This window comes from Otolemur garnettii, unplaced genomic scaffold, assembly GCF_000181295.1.
Source record: "Otolemur garnettii isolate 467f Iridium unplaced genomic scaffold, OtoGar3 scaffold00134, whole genome shotgun sequence".
In the NCBI taxonomy this organism is placed as follows: Eukaryota; Metazoa; Chordata; class Mammalia; order Primates; family Galagidae; genus Otolemur; species Otolemur garnettii.
In genome coordinates, this window is record NW_003852529.1 from 987,147 (window position 1) to 1,003,994 (window position 16,848).

At 52.2% G+C, this 16,848-nt stretch overlaps 1 protein-coding gene across 1 annotated transcript; it reads left to right on the forward strand.

The window, feature by feature from the left end:
- Positions 1 to 2,279: 2,279 nt before the first annotated feature.
- FGF4 (fibroblast growth factor 4) lies at positions 2,280 to 4,599 on the forward strand. The gene is made up of 3 exons (XM_003798290.1): positions 2,280 to 2,936; positions 3,503 to 3,606; positions 4,150 to 4,599. Exons 1-3 carry the CDS (start codon positions 2,597 to 2,599, stop codon positions 4,324 to 4,326), a joined length of 621 nt encoding a protein of 206 aa, XP_003798338.1. The 5' UTR covers positions 2,280 to 2,596; the 3' UTR covers positions 4,327 to 4,599.
- Positions 4,600 to 16,848: the final 12,249 nt, after the last annotated feature.

The following is a 16,848-nucleotide window of genomic DNA, read 5'->3' on the forward strand; positions in this document are numbered from 1 at the left end:
GAAAGTGATGGAGCCTGGCCTTGAACCCAAAGCAGATGGCTGCAGGGCCCAGAATGTCAGTGTGGCCCCAAAACTTTTTTGTATCCCAGGTTCTTGATAACGTCGGCTCCCTGGAGTATAGCAAGGCAGAAGGGCTTAGGGCCCAAGCTAGTGAGGGTACTCTTCTGAGAGCTGTCTTAAGTCCTCAAGGGGACCGGAGCTGGAAAAAATTAGTCACTTTGGCCCAATTATCTCTTTCAAATAAAAGAAAAAAAGGGCCAGTGAGGAGCTTCCCACGGGCGCTGGCAGCCCACCCTTGGCCTTGGAGGGCACCCTCTGTCTGTCCTGGCATGCGGGCAGGCTGGGCACGCAGCTAAGAGGAGGATCTGCTGGTGTAGGAGCTCCGAGCTGCACCTAGCCAGCTGTTTACTCACAAGCACTCCTGAGCACCTACTGTATGGCTGGCACTCAAGGTGCAACTGGGAATGACACACACCTGTGCTTGCTCTATGGAGGTGACAGGCTACATGGACCAGGGGGTCAGCCAATAGGTGAAGACAACTCCTTAAGGGTTTGAAGAAGTTCCCACCAGAAGGGCTGTGGAGGGCCACACAACACATTCCTGGGTGGCTGCTACTTGAGGGCAGATGTGAATAAGGAGGAGTCATGGACAGAAGATCTGGAGACAGTCCTCTCCTCCAGTGGGAAGGCGAGAGATGTGGAAAGACCAGTGTGCTGGAGCACAGTGACCAGAAGTGGCAGAGGCATGGGCGGGGGGCACGGAGAAAAGTTCAGAGAGAAATAACAGCAAGTGCTTCAAGGTACATCCTTCACCTGCCGTCAGGCCGGGAATCCTCGCCTGTGTAGACCTGGCTGAGGGAAGGTCAGGCCACCCCCATGCCACCCCCATGCCATTGTGCAAAAGGGGACCCAGAGACAGAAGAGGACTTGCCGTGAAGGGCAGGTTCTAGATCTCCCGCACCCTGGCCAGGGTGGTCTTGGCATCAGATCCCAAGGCCCACTGAGGTGCCCAGGGCCCCAGAGGCTGCCAAGTTAAATGTGACAGCTGTGAGCTGGCAGTGCAAGGAGGCCAGGGACCGGGTGAGTGCTGCCAGGCCCAGAGAGATGCAAAGTGCCTCACTGAGCAGACTGGAGATGAGGCCCCTCAGTAAGCCTGAGTGTCCCCCTCTCTAGGCCTTCCCAGCCCCCTCCTGTGGGATGTGAATAAGCACAGCAGGGCTCAGAGCAGGGCTCCCCCTAGAGATAGGGCGGGAGGTAGAGGAGGCGAAATGGCCTGGGGACATGTCTGGTCACAGGTGCTGGTGGCGGCAAGGTGTGGGGTGGGCGGGCCTGCTGCGAGGTGGCAGTCTAGGCTCCTCAGGTACCACAAAGAACAGGGATTTTCACACTTAAGCGGGCCAGCATCTAGCCGGGCCCGCCCATCTCACAAGCCCGCCCCCCTCAGGCCATAATGGGCACAGCAGGGGGTGGGGACCGCCAGTGTGGGGAGGGAGCCTTCCAGAGGCCCGGCCTGGGTCCCTGCTGGTTGAGGTCTCTGCCTGTAGCATTTGAGTATTCCTGTCAGGGAATCAAAGGGGGTTGAGGGACAGTAGACGTCCCCTCAGGACCTGTGCCTGCCACCTGCTTTCGCACAGAGGCAGGAGGTATAGAGGGTGCAGGGCGGTGGCCTCCACTGGGTGCAGCTCCACCACTTTGCCCCTTGGCTTCCCTTAGCTCAAACAGACGCCCACCTGGTGGACGGAACTCGGTCCCTGAAACACGCCGAACCCGTGGGGCCAAGACGGGTACTCTCCTCCCTCCCTCCTGTGGGCGCGGGGTCCTCTCTGGCCCAGCAGGACCCTGGCATTGCCTACTGCCCGAACCCACCCTTCACTCTCAGACCTGTCCTTAAGTCACCCGCAAAGGCGCCAATTTCCCGGGAGTCTCCGAAAAACGGCACTGGGTCCTGCGCCCACTCGGAGTTGAGTGGGTCGGGCTAGGGCAGGGTCCGGAAGAGATGGAGACCAGGTGGGACAGAGATGGGAACCCGCAGGGGCAGAACGCAAGAAACAAAACTTTGGCTGGAAAGCAGAAGTGGAGAAGACGCGAGGGGCGGGACGAACAGGTCCGTGGGCCGGGCGGAGTCAACGGTGGGGGAGGGGGTCCCGCTCCAGGTGGCACTTGCGGAGCTAATCCGAGGCCACCTCCTCTCGCCAGGCCTTGATTGGCAGGCGGCCTGCAAGCAGCCTCTAGTGCTAGAGCGCCCTAGGCGCTCAGGCTAAGGCGTACGGCCCCCCGCAGGAGCGGGCAAGTAGGAGGGGGCGCCCGGTTATATATATAGCGGCTTGGCCTCTGCCGGTCCAGGGCGCAAGCAGGCGCGCACAGCTCCGCGGGTCCGGGCTCCCGGCTCCCGCCGCGTCCTCTGCCGCTGCCTGCTGCCCACCTCCCCATGCAGCCCGGGTAGCGTCCAGCTCCCGGGGGCCCAGTTGCTCGCCTCCTGCTCTCCCTTGGTTGCGAACCCGGGCTGTGCGCTCCCGCGGGCCGCCGCAGACGCAGCTCGGCCTCCAGCTTCCCGGGCGCACTGACCGCCTGACAGACGCGCGGCCCTCGGGCTGGGATGTCGGGGCCTGGGACGGCCGCGGTGGCGCTGCTCCCGGCTGTCTTGCTGGCATTGCTGGCGCCCTGGGCTGGCCGAGGGGGCGCCGCCGCGCCCACCGCACCCAACGGCACGCTGGAGGCAGAGCTGGAGCGCCGCTGGGAGAGCCTGGTGGCGCGCTCGCTGGCCCGTTTGCCGGTGGCAGCGCAGCCCAAGGAGGCGGCCGTCCAGAGCGGCGCCGGCGACTACCTGCTGGGCATCAAGCGGCTTCGGCGTCTGTACTGCAACGTCGGCATCGGCTTCCACCTCCAGGTCCTCTCCGACGGCCGCATCGGCGGCGTGCATGCCGACACCAGCGACAGTGAGTGGGGCCGGCCGGGGGGAAGGTCGGGGCCGGGGGGCAGCCGCCACCTCTGCCAACTCAGTCAGTCGCGTGCCGAGGAGCGGGGCGGGCACCTGTTCGCCGGCCCGGGGAAGTGGGGTGGACTCAGATTCCGATCCTTTCTGACGCGGGGACGACAGGATGCTCACACTCCAGCTCCCGCAGTCGAGCGCAACCCTGGCGGCCGATCCCCGCCTCCCGGCCTTCGGCTCCGAGCACCGAATTCCAGCGCCTTCGCCTGTGGGCACACGGCGCGGGGAACAAGCACTGGAGCTCGCGGGGGGCCCAGGACACTAGCCCAGCCCTGGGCCAGGCCCGGGGATCGCCTGGCTCACGTGGTTCGGGACTGCGTTCGGCCGCCGAGGAGCCAACTTGAGACAAGCTGGTTTGCGCCAGCTCAAGCTTGGGTCGGAGCCCTTGGGGGCGGCCTGTGCGGTGGGCTCTTTACCCCCACTCCAGAAATGGGGTCTCCGCAGTCTTACAGGCCGAGGGGTGGTGTGGGCCAACATTCGGCCGCCCCGGAATAACCCGCGCCCCGCCCCCAGGCCTGCTGGAGCTCTCCCCGGTGGAGCGCGGTGTGGTCAGCATCTGCGGTGTAGCCAGCCGGTTCTTCGTGGCCATGAGTAACAGGGGCAAGCTCTATGGCTCGGTAAGTACCGCAGGGGTCTGCTAGGCCCCCAGCTGGGGACAGTAACAGTGCCAGCAAGATTGTATCCCTTCCAAGACCACCTGTAGCTGGGTCACAGCAGGGTGGCAAGGAGGCAATGTCATAAGGGTGGCAGTGCCATCCCCGTCCCCTGGAAGAGCGCAGAGGCCGCCTGGACAAGGGTAGTCTCCCCCATGGCAGGAACAGTGAGGATTCTGCCATCCTGGAGTGGGCATCTCCTAGCCCGGAGTTTGGGAGCCTTCTCCATAGCCCAGAGGGGCAGGTCCCAGCTGGTAGCACTGCAGTCTGTAGGCTGGATATGGTGGAGATAAATTCTCTAGCTGCCTGGCAGGTGGCAGGATCACCAGTTGTCATGGGCTGACCACATCACCTTCTCACCCTGTGAGGGTCTTGACACCCTGACTGCCCAGGAGAGACCTCTCAGCCCAGAGCAGGGCTGGGACAGAAGGAAGCCCCTGACCTCTGGCCCCAGGGTCCCTTGCCCAAGAGGTGGCCCAGCGCTAACACTGTCCTCCTTTGCTCCAGCCTTTCTTCACCGATGAGTGCAAGTTCAAGGAGATACTCCTTCCTAACAACTACAATGCTTATGAGTCCCACAAGTACCCCGGCATGTTCATCGCCCTGAGCAAGAATGGGAAGACCAAGAAGGGTAACCGAGTGTCACCCACCATGAAGGTCACCCACTTCCTCCCCAGGCTGTAACCTTCTGGACCATCCCAGCCTCAGCCTCAGGAAGCCCCCGGGAGAGGAGCGCCAAGGGTCACCTTGGTGCACACTTTCTTCGGATGGAGAGTTGAATGCAACAGTAGGTGTAAGATATTTAAATTAATTATTTAAATGTGTATATATTGCCACCAAATTATTTATGGTTCTGTGGGTGTGTTTTGTATTTTTCTGGAAAAAAAAAGACATAAACAACTCTGACTTTTCTGGTGCAATGGTGGGAGAATCTTACCATTGGATTTATTTAACTTGGCAAAAATTGTCACGAGTGTGCTGCTAATCTGTGTTTTTAAAAATGGTGACATTGGATTCCAGTGTCAATCCTGTTTTGTGCCATCCCCCTGCGGGATGGCCTTCAGCATCCCTCTGTCTGGAAAAGCCTGCCTGAGGCTTTGGAAGCCAGCTAAAGGCGCTCCGGGTCAGGTCTTGGCTCCTCATCCGAGCATCCTCTGGAGGCCCACTCCCTTTGTGCCCTGTTGCTATTAATCGGGACATATCGGTTTACTGCGGGTACAGAAAGTGCAGCGTCGAGCCCTCGCTGCCACTCTGTTTTTAGATCTGCCAGGACTGACCTTTGAACTTTCCTGTAGTCAATCTTCCTCCGTCTACCAGATGGGAGAGACCCTTGGACAACTTTATAAACTCCTGTTTTCCTTTTTTGGATCGGCCACAGCCCACATTGCTGTGGCCATTGGAAAGGACAAAGTTATTTCGTAAGTTGGACAGACAGAAATCAGTGAGCTGCCAGAACGCTAGAACTGGATGAGATGGTATGTTTGCACAACTAAGAAACCAGTGAAGAAGTGTCACTTGTGATAGCAGGTACTTCTGACAATGTCATAGAATATATTTTTATAAAACAAATCAACCAACCCTGCCCCCAAACAGGTTTCCCTGTGCTTGGGGAGCTTGGGACTAGAAGTAGCCATTATTTTTAGGTGAAATGTCTGTGTAATTGTACAGAAACCCTCGGTGCAGTGTTTGCGTGGAGGAGCCTGCTGCTTTCTGATGCATTCCCTGCTTCAGTGCATGTAACATCTACCTCACAAGCCCTAAAACCACTGGCCAAGTCTGCAGAAAGCGCAGACTGGGTGCAGGAGTTCCACATCCCGAGTGGCTTTTTTTCCATATGTAGCCAAAAAGGATTGCAGATAGCGTCGGTGCGTCCCATTCAAACCTTGTCACGTTTGAGCTATCTTTACCCTGTGATTTACTTTTAGTAAGGGCAATCATGGTGAAAATATTTGCAGACAGCTGTTAGAGTGCACTATATGGTCACCAAGTAACCTTATATTTTTCTTTATATATTTTACAAATGTAACCCCTGTCGTTGAGACAGCCCTGGATGAGGCAGGGTGGATGATGTTTAAAAAAAGTTCTGAGGTGATGGCAAAGATTTAATTTTAATGAATGACTTTTTAGAGTTTATACAAAATGACCTTAGCCTGCTGCCCGAAATGCTCTGAATGTTTCGTCAAGACCTTAATACTCTCCTAGGATGTTTCTGAACTGTCTCCCGAATTAACTTTATGGGAGTCTACAGACAGCAAGACTGGAAAATCTGATTGGAGTTTTTGTCTTTCACATTCCTTTTGAAAACTCTTTGTTCGAATGCAAATCATCGACTTAAAATACTATTCTTAACCAAGGCCTAATAGAAAGAAGCCACTTTCAAAGCCACTAAGACAGGACCACACATCCTGAACTGCTGTTCCTACAATATAATCAGACTTCTTAAATTTTTAAGCCACGCCCTAGACTCCAGCAGTGTTGAGGACAGATGATGCTTCTTACGTGTCTTCAGGCTGTTTGGGGGCGGGGGTAATGGGGGGCACAATACGTGGACTTTCTGTATTTGATGTAGTGACAAACCATGCTTGTCTTAAATGCATTAAATTATTATGAGATATCTCAGTTAAATTGTCAAGAAATATGATGTCTTAGGCACAGAATTTGATCGCCCTTGACCACTTTTCTATATATTTCCTCAGCAGGTCACACGTGATGTGTACAGGGATGTCATTGTGCCTTTAAAATACTGTAAAGTCTTCACGTTGCTGTGATGGGGATTTGCGGTTGCCGTATTTACACACCGTTTCAGCATCTGTCTGGTTTTATACAGGTGCTGACCCATCTCATGATGTATGTGCTGTGCACATTGAAATGCCGAATAAAATGATAAGCATTTATCATGCATAAAAAGAACCCCACCAGATTGATGTAAATAATTGGGAATGGTAGTAAAAAACGATTAAAACATGCCGTGAAATGCCAAGACCTGGTTCCCTCCCCTGTGTTCTGGCCGTCTTTCTATTTGAGGCCTGAGCTTCGCATTGCTGGGGTGGGGGTGGGGGCAGCGGAGACGAATTTTAGCCAGCTGTGTCCACACAAATGTAGCCTTGAAAACCAGAGCCTGGGGGTAGGATGAGTGTCACTGTTTTTGCCATGACACTGAATCTTGCAGTTTATTCTCATTCTCCCGATGGGGCTAATTCGCACCATTTCCACACTGTAGCTAACCAAAGCTGTGTGCTGTCCGGCCTGGCCTGGCCTTCACTAAAGCAATTTGCACTTCTCTGGAGTGGGGGGTGAGGCCCCACAGCTGGTCATCAGAAGACCAATTTAAGAGCATTTTTCAGCTCTGAGTAGTCACCACCAATAGGTCTTAAGTCAATATAGTGAACTTCAACTAGCCTTTTAGAAAAGGGAAACAGAATAAAATCATATAGACTAGAAAATACCTGAGTGTATCAACCATAGTAAGAGTAGGAATTGTTTTGCAAAAATTCAGTTTAATTATATGCATATATACCAGCCTCTCCTTGGATGTATTTACCAGTAGAGTGGATTACACTTTTTAACAAAATCTGAATCACCAATCTAATGTGCCTAGAATCTGGGGTTCTCTGTCCCCATAAAATACATCCAAATACTCACAAAAGACCCCAAAAAGGCAATCGAATTTGGAGGATCCTTAAGTGTATCTATTTTGCTCTCCAAGGCATCACGTTTTTCCCTTATTTCTTAACACCCATGATCTAGGTATGACAAGGAAATACATGGGTGGTATTTCTGGCCTGAATCGTGTCCCCCCTCTTAAGGATATGGGGAAGTCCCCCAGTACCTCCAAATGTGACCCTATTTGGAAATAGGATCTTTATGAGGTAAAAACAGGCCATGAGGTGGCCCTAATCCACTGTGATTGGTGCCCTTCATGGAGGCCACATAGAACACCACACGAAGATGAAGAGGAAGGCAGAGGTTGGGGTGAAGCTAAGGAGTGTCAGTGCTAGCAGCCACCAGCAGCTGGGGGGTGGGGCACAGACCAGATTCTCCCTCCCAGCCCCCAGAAGGAGCTTGTAACCTCCAGGACTGTAACAACGAATTGCTGTTATTGTAAGCTCCTGCCCTACCTGTTACCTGTTCCTCCTGCTGGCCGTAGCCCTCAGATAGTCCAGATCTGTCCTTGCCAGATGAGGGATGTCACATCCAGCTTTGGGGTTAAAGATCCACCATTGTCAGCAAAATCCATTATCCAAACAGAGCTTCCGTGTGACATTCCAGCCTGGAGCACGGAGGGGTGATGGGGTGCCGAGGATGGCTCTGAAGGAAGCCTTGGAGGTCATTCACTTATCTGACACATGTCTGTTGAGGGCCTACTATGTGGTGGGTGCAATTCTAAGTACATAAAACAAAGATACCCGCCCACTGGTGCCCTCATGCAGAGGGAGACGGCAGGGAAAGAGCAGGCAGGGGGTGACAATCGTGGCAAGGGTGACATCTGAGCAAAGACTTGAAGGTGCTGAGGGAGAAAGCCATGCAGGGAAGAGCATTCCAGGCAGAGAGAATAGCGGTGCAAAGGCACAGAGCTGGCAGCGGTTCCGTCTGGCACCTTGAGGGCAGGGCAGGGGAGGCAAGGTCAGAGGCCTCCATGTGGTTTGGGCTTTGTCATTGCAGCCCCTGCTTCTCCTAGAATTGGTTCAACTCAGTCTGGTTGGTGTCACCCCCGGGGCCCTGCAATCTAGGGATCTCTCTACCCACTGTCCCCTGCCCCCTTTCCTGGGAGCCTTCTAGACATCAAATTCCATCCTGCTCCCCTGGCAAAAATTCTTTTCACAGCTCTCCCCTCTAAGTCTCCCATTGCTCTTAGGGTCAAGATCTCAGCTCTCAACAGGGTCCACTCAGCTGTTCTGCTCATTACTGCCTAGTGGGCTACCCTGACTTGGAGACTCCAAACCACAGCCATCGTGGACCCTGCTGGTCAGGAATTTAGACAGGGCCTGACAGGGCTCTTCTTTGGGGTAAGGATCTAAGGCCAGGCTCCTGCCAGGAAAGGTGGAGGGCTGGGCTCAGTGGACCGTCGACCTGAGGGTTCACACGTGGTCCCTCCAGTGTGACTCACCTGGGGTGGGAATCCTTCCACAGCAACTCGACGCTCCCAGGGAAGGTGCTCCAGGAAGCCCAAGGCTTCTCACTGCCTGGCCTAGAAAGTTCCAGAATATCATATTTGTCATCAGTTGTGCAAACTGCTCAGACCGATCTAGAGGAATATACAAGAATGAGCAGTAATCTTTAATCTGCCACAGAGGCCCCCTCTGCTGTCACCAGTGCCCATCCTGCCACCTCCCTGTGTATAGCTCTGCACCGGACTCTCTCAGAGCCCAAACGCACCATCTGCTCGGCCACGGGACCTGCTCACACACTTCCCTCCCTGCCTGGAAGGTGCCCATCTCAACCGAGTTCTTTTTTTTTTTTTTTTTGAGACAAAGCCTCAAGCTAACCCCCTGGGTAGTGCAATGGCATCACAGCTCACAGCAACCTCCAGCTCCTGGGCTCAAGCAAGTCTCCTGCCTCAGCCTCCCAAGCAGCTGGGACTACAGGCGCCCGCCACAACGCCTGGCCATTTTTTTTTTTTTTTGGTTGCAGCCATCGTTGTTTGGTGGGCCCGGACTGGGGATTCGAACCCGCCACCTTAGGTGTATGTGGCTGGTGTCTCAGCCGCTTGAGCCACAGGCGCCGAGCCCCCAACCTAGTTCTTTACCCAACTGTGTCAGTGTCTCTGGGGCTGTCATCACAAGTATTGCTTATTGACTTAAAACAGCAAAAATGGTTCGGACACCTATCCACCTGCTACTCCTGTTAGCTCAGGTCCATTGTTAAAATCGAAATTCAAAAGTCATGTGCTCATGTGCTCTAAGGACTAAAGAAGTTAAGGCCTGTGAGGTGTCTGGAAGACAAAGGGGCTGGCTGGCCACTCAGTATTGTCATTACTTGGAGCCTTTTTGGCCAGCTCCCACCCCCAATTAACCCATGGATCCCATCATGTGCCATCTAGTGTCTCTGGTCACATGTGTGGGGTTGACCAGTCAACCTGAGGAAGTTCAGGACCCCCTGCTGTGGGTCATCTTGGGACCTAGTGTCTTGGTGACCTTCTACCCAGAGGTGGTTTCTCTGGCCCTTCAGCTCTGGTGCCCACAGCTTTGTCCCTGGTCCCTGTCCCTTTGATCCTGCACATCTGTAGCATCCAATTTTGCCTCTGTGGTGTCACCTCCAACTCTCCAGCTCCAGGTCCACCTCTAGCCTGGCAGCAGGGGAGGCAGCCAGCCCCGAGGGATCTGGGGCAAAACTGGGGCAATCCAGTTTTGGGGGGCGGGCAGGACTCCTGTGCTGCCCCACACTGGCCGTGAGTTTTGAGCAATGAGACTGAGTCCTCTTCCTTCATCCATAGCTAGAAAAAAGGATAACAAACCCTCATCATAGATGGCGAGGAGGGGACTGATGCAGAGCTTTGGAAACCTCAGCCATCTGAGCATGTCAATATGGGGCCTGGGTTTTCCACCCTAGTGACCTTACCCACATCTGTGGACCCCTTGCGTATCATCTGTACTTCTCTTCATCCAATATTTATTGTTTCAGTCAATCTCTTTGTTCCTTAAATGATTTTGTTTTAAAACTTTACAACACCAGCTTAAATGGAAAAACATCTCTGCTTGCCACTCACAGAAGGTAGACCGGAAAATATACACAACAGGATGCTAAGAATTTCTTGCAAGGCTCGGGCACCTGTGGCTCAAGTGGCTAAGGCGCCAGCCACATTCACCTAAGGTGGTGGGTTCGAATCCAACCCAGGCCCGCCAAACAACAATGATGGCTGCAACCAAAAAATAGCCAGGCATTGTAGCGGGCACCTGTGGTCCCAGCTACTTGGGAGGCAGAGGCAGAAGATTTGCTTGAGCCCAGGAGTTGGAGGTTGCTGTAAGCTGTGATGCCACAGCACTCTACCCAGGGGAATAGCTTGAGGTTCTGTCTCAAAAAAAAAAAATTTTTTTTTCTTGCAAGATGCAGGTGCCTGACAGAAGCACTGAGTCTGGGGCTTGCCCTCTTTTCTTCTCCCCAAGGGAGATTTGCAAGTATCAGAGAAGCATCAAGGACTTACTATCACCAAATGGAGACTTTCTCCTGGGACTGAGAATGACTGAAAGGGAATCGTCTTCACACAGTGAGAGTCAGTGTGACCAACCTCCATTCCACCTAGCATTGCCTCTCCTGCCCCAGGCCAGTGTGGTGCTCGGGACCACACCCTGTTAATCCACAGAAGGGGTTCAGCAAAGCCCCAGGCCATCTTGTGCCTCCTGACCCACAGGAGGGTCAGCTGTGAGTTCAGTGACTTGTGTGGCTAGCTGATGCAACTGTGGACTGTAAGATCAGCCACAGGGAGGTGGCTGACCCTACCTTCCTGGTCGGAGTAGAGGAGCTCCCAAGCTATCTGACCCAGAGGGGAAATGGCACCTGGCAGGAGATCTCATCCCTCAGACCAAGGCCACTCACAGCAGCTAAAGAAGCCAGAGATCCCACCAGCCCAGACCAATCCTGGAGCACCTTGCTCAGAAGAGCTTGCTCACATGGTCCTCCAAGCACTTGTTAGTTAGACTTTTTTTTTTTTTTTTTGAGACAGAGCCTCAAGCTATCCCCCTGTGTAGAGTGCTGTAGCATCACAGCTCACAGCAACCTCCAACTCCTGGGCTCAAGTGATCCTCCTGCCTCAGCCTCCTGAGTAACTGGGACAACAGGCACCTGCCACAATGCCTGGTTAGTTTTTTCTATTTTTAATAGAGATGGGGTCTCACTTTTGCTCAGGCTGGTCTCAAACTCCTAAGCTCAGGGGTTCTTCCTGCCTTGGACTCCCAGACTGCTAGGACCACAGGTGTGAGCCATCATGGCCAGCCTATTTTTAAAATAATTTTTAAATGTTTAAAATAATTTTAAAATGTTCAACAGGCGGGTTGTTTTTTTTTTTTAAGGATGATGGCTGATTCCAAGGTCTGCAAGATCACCCAGCAAAAATTATCTCCTGGCAGTGCCCATAGCTCAGTGGGTAGGGTGCCGGCCACATACACTGAGACTGTCGGGTTTGAATCTGACTGGCCCCAACTAAAATCAACAATGACAACTGCAACAACAACAAAATAGCTGGGTGTTGTGGTGGGCTCCAGGAGTCTCAGCTATTTGGGAGGCAGAGGCAAGAGAATTGCTTAAGCCCGAGAGTTTGAGGTTGCCATGAACTTTGATGCCATGGCACTCTACCGAGGGTGAAAAAGTGAGACTCTGTCTCAAAAAAAAGAAAAAAAAAAGAAAAGAAAAGAAAAGAAAGAAAGAAAGAAAAAAAAGAAAAGGTACAATAGGAACATTGCATCATAATCTTACCACAAGCACCATTTTACCTGCAGTCACTGACCCAAATGTTATTATGTGACACACAATTGTAGGTGATGAAATTCCACGTGGATACTGGTTCTCCCAAGAGCACCAGCCTGTGTCTTGGGTCTCTGTGTGTTAAAAAGTGAGGATTAGCAAATACTAGGCAGGGGTGAGTGGTGTGCTGGCATTAACTGGGAGTTTTCCGCTTCCAATCAGAAGTGTGCAGGAGAATCATGGGAAGGGAATGGCTGCACCACGGCCAAATTCAACGTGTGATGCTATTTCTGTGAGCCACTCACAGTGGGCTCCTAACCCACCAGAGGTATGTGGCCTACCCTGGGAAACTGGAAAAATCAGCCAAGACAGGAGGAGCATGAACCTGCGAATCCACCAAGAAGAGAGACCACAGTGCTACGAAAGAAGAGGTTACACAGGGGATGCCAGAAAACACGGTTTAAGAAAGGGAAAAACGACTCACATCGTAATACTCAATGTATACTGATAACGTTTGTTATCTTGTATCTCTTGTAATTGCAGACGTCAAACATGAGTTGAGTATTACAATTTTAATTTGTGTACACATTTTTTTGGCACCCTCGGTACATGTGTTCCTCACAGCCATGGACCATTCTCAGAGAAGGGTTGTGTATCCGGCCACAAAGGAAGCTTAATAACCATCCCCCCTCAAGAAAATGATAATGTATTAAGATGATAAATAAATAATTCTACCACGATTTTTTTCTCTATACATATACGTGTGTTTATTTGTTTTCCACTTTTTGCCTTCACAAAATTAAAAAGGCTTAACATTTAATAACAATAACGATGTTTAAGATAAGGACTAGAAACAAAAACCTCATAAAGAACAAACAAAGATAAATACATTCAGAAAAGAAATCAGATGATTGCTGCAACGAAATATTGAGCAATAATAATAAAAACAATGCAAAAAAGTAACAATCACATTGTCAAATAAGTGTCTATTATAGAATGCTTTGACTCTGAGGTTCAGTATGGAGTTGTTAGTTAACTTCTTATTTTTTTTCCCAAGTCTCAAAAAATAGACAACCAATATTTATAAATAAAAATGAAAGATAATTTCAAAAAATAGATCATGCCAAATCTTACAAATCTTATAGACAATAGAAAAAGAAGAAGTACTTCAAAATCTGCACTCTCCCCACGGTGGACAGAGTGGAGACTCTGTTTTAAAAAAATGTATTTAATTTCATCAACTAGTGATGAAAATTAAAAGAAGGAAAACATATCTCTGCTTACATGTCTGAACTACTGCCCAAAGAGAGAAACCACAGTGCCTTGTCACAGTCTCACATCCCAGGAAAGGAGAAGCTGGGGGAGGGAGGCAGCCTGAAGGCGCCTGCTCGGCTGCTCTAATGGAGCAGCACCCACTGGGCGGCTCACACGTTTATTCACTGTCTCACATCCTGGAAGCTGGGAGTCAGTGGGCACGGTGCCTCAGGTAGCCGGATTTTTCTCAGCTGCAAAATGGGGTGGCCACGCACCTACCTCACGGGACCTTCCAGTCCTCTCTAGAAGACTCTAGGTCAAGAAATTCAGCAAAGCTGGAGCTCAAAGCTCAGCCCACGCCCCACCTAGAGCCCTCAGAGCCCTGGGGACCGTGGCCTAGGCTGGGTGGGCACCCAGCAATGAGGGGGTGGGGTGACTGGGGCTATTTGGGTGAAGAATATCAGGCTAAAGGCAGCCAAAGTCACCTGCCTGGGCTCTGCCTCCTGGTAGGTATTGGGGGCTATATTTGACCCCAAATGTCTTTAACTCTAGACTCTCCTTAGGCTCCTTCTTGCCAGTGACAGGCTTGAGATATTGTCCAGGCTGGAAAGATGAGGGGCCTCGTGCCCACAGACCAAGTTGTAGCAGGTGGAAGCAGAGTGTATGTGCCACCCACAAACTCGGTGGCTCTAAGCAAATATAAACCTGTGTCCTCACTTGGTTGTCCCTCTGTGTGCGTCTGTGCCCTCTTCTTTTAAGGACGCAGTCAGATTGACTTAGAGAACACCCATTTGACCGCATCTTTCCTTAATGACTCTGAAGATGCATTTGGGAGCACGATTTGGGAGAACACGATTCATCATTTCTGTGGGAACACGATTTGGGGAAATACGGTTTATCCTTTCTGTGGGAACACAATTTGGGGGAATACGGTTCATCCTTTCTGTGGGAACACAATTTATGCTTTCTGTGATCGGTGTGGAAGCTTGAGGTGAGGACAACTGCTGCCCGTGGTGTTGCCCTGCGAGCCCACTTCTTGTGCACCTGCACTCACCTCCATCTCACAGACAAGGGCATTGCCCAGGGTCGGACCACTCAGCCAGTGGCAGACCCAGACCAGCACCCAGAGCCCTTGGCCAGCCCCATGGAGCTAGTTTTCAGGCTGGACCATCCTTGACCCAGCATGAATACTCCACAGGTCCCGGGGAGAGAGGCTCTGTGTGCCTGACCATACTGAAAGCTGAACCCCCTCGAGGTGCAGGGACTCCCCAGGCACCATTGCAGCTCTGGGGCTGGAGCAGAGGCACCCAGACATGCCCTGAGTTGTGGGCAATCTCTCTCCTTATCAAAGTTGGCCCCCAAACATACTCACACTTCCCAGGGACGCCCCTGGGTTCTTCCTAGTTTCTGACACCAGCCCAGGAGGTTGTGGATTTTGAGAGAGGAGCAAACAGAGCCTGGCGAAAATCCCAGACCCTGCCAAGCCCCCAACTCTTTGAAACCAGCTCCAGGGCCCAGGCCTGATTTGTACTTCAGAGCTAATGTGATTAGGTATACATTTGCTGCCAGAATATGTTAATGGACTCAAATAGTCCCCAGTCACTTGCCCTCCCACCCTGAGTTGATAGGAGCCCAGGGAGCCCAGCCTGGGTCACTGTCCCCATGGCTCTGGCGGGCTCTGGGGACTTTGGAAGGTTCTGGGTGGAGCGTTAACTGGGTTTGGGTTCCAGCTGAGCTGAATTCTTGATCTGAGATCTTCCTGAGAGGCCCTGAAGGCCCCATGAGGTGGGTGCTGTGGCCATCTCATTTTGCAGGTAAGAAAAATCAGACTAGAGGCAGCCAAATTCACCTGCCCAGGCTCTGCCTGCTGGTGGGTATTGCGGGCTATATTTGACCCCCAACTCCAGACTGTCCTTAGGCCCCTTTCTGCCAATGAGCTATTATCCAGGCTTGAAAGATGAGGGGTTCAGAGGCTTTTGGGCCTTGTGCCACCAGATCAAGTTGTAGCGGATCAAAGACAGTGTACGAGCCTCCCACAAAGTCGGTGGCTCTAAATAAATTTTAAAAAATGTATTTTCTCCTAGTTCTGGAAGCTAAAAGTCTGAAATTAAGGTGATGGCAGGGCTGTGCTCCCACGAAGGCTCCAGGTGGATGTCCCTCTGCCTCTCAGGTCCTGGGGGCCCCAAATGGCCTCACACTTCCTCCATCTTCAGGTGACTTCTCTATGACCTGTTCTTTTCTTCCTTTTTATGTTTTTATTTTTTAATTTCTTTTTGTAACAGAGTCTTACTCTCTTGCCCTTTGTACAGTTCTGTGCTATCACAGCTCACAGCAACTTCAAACTCTTAAGCTCAAGCAATCCTCCTGCCTCAGCCTCCTGAGTAGCTGGAACTACAGGTGTCAGCCACATGCCCAGCTAGTTTTGTCTATTATTTATTTATTTTTTTCAAGACAGAGTCTCACTATGTTGCCATCAGTAGAGTGCCGTAGCATCACAGCAACCCCAAACTCTTGGGCTTAAGTGATTCTCTTGCCTCAGTCTCCCAAGTAGCTGGGACTAAAGGCACCTGCCACAGTGCCCAACTATTTTTTGTTGCAGTTGTCATTGTTGTTTAGCAGGCCTGGGCTGAGCTCGAACCTGCTAGCCTTGGTATATGTGGCTGGCACCATAATCACTGTGCTATGGGTGCTGGGCCAAGTTTTTTCTATTATTAGTATAGGTGGAGTCTTGCTCTTGCTCAGGCTGATCTCAAACTGAGGTCAAGCAATCCTCCCACCTTGGCCTCCCACAGTGCTGGAATTATAGGTGTGAGCCACCTCACCCAGCCCCCTTCTCTTCTCCTGTAAAAACATCTGTCACTAGACCTGGGTCCCACTCAAAATGCTAGATAGTCTGGACTCAAGATACTGAGCTTAATTACATCTACTAATGTTCCGGGTAAGGTCACTTTCACAGGTCTCAGGGGTGAGGTTATGGACATGTCTTTTGTGGGGACACCATTCAACCCCCCACAGTTGAGGAGAGATGAGCCTGTCCCCACCTCAGCCAGCTGGGCTGGGCTATGGGCCACCTTCCTGTGCTCTGGACACAGGAAGCAGAGGGCTGGCCTGGCTGACCCTGTCCAGTGCTGGCCCCAGGCACAGAGAGGACAGAGGAGCCTGCGCAGCCTGGACAGTATGTGTAGTGAGAGCAGAGACATAATCCTAAAAGCCAGTCCTGAGTGGGCGGGAGCAAGACCAACCAGCTCTCGTCACCCAGCCTCCAAGGCTACTGTCACTCTGTCCCCTCACTGTTGTCTAGCACACTAGCTGGCCCCTTCCCACCACACCATGCCCATCCAGCCCCAGGACCTCTGCACTTCACAGTCTACCTAGAGTGTTCCCACCCCAGATCTCAGCTGTCCTCCCTGATTCCAGCCCAGGCAGGCCTCTTGATACCCCACCATGCCTGGCTTTTGTTCCTCCCTCATACCACTGCCCCTGACCATCTGTATGTCTCCTGGCCTCTGAGCCCCACGAGAGCAGGTCCTTTCCCATCTCATCTGGCCCCTTCAC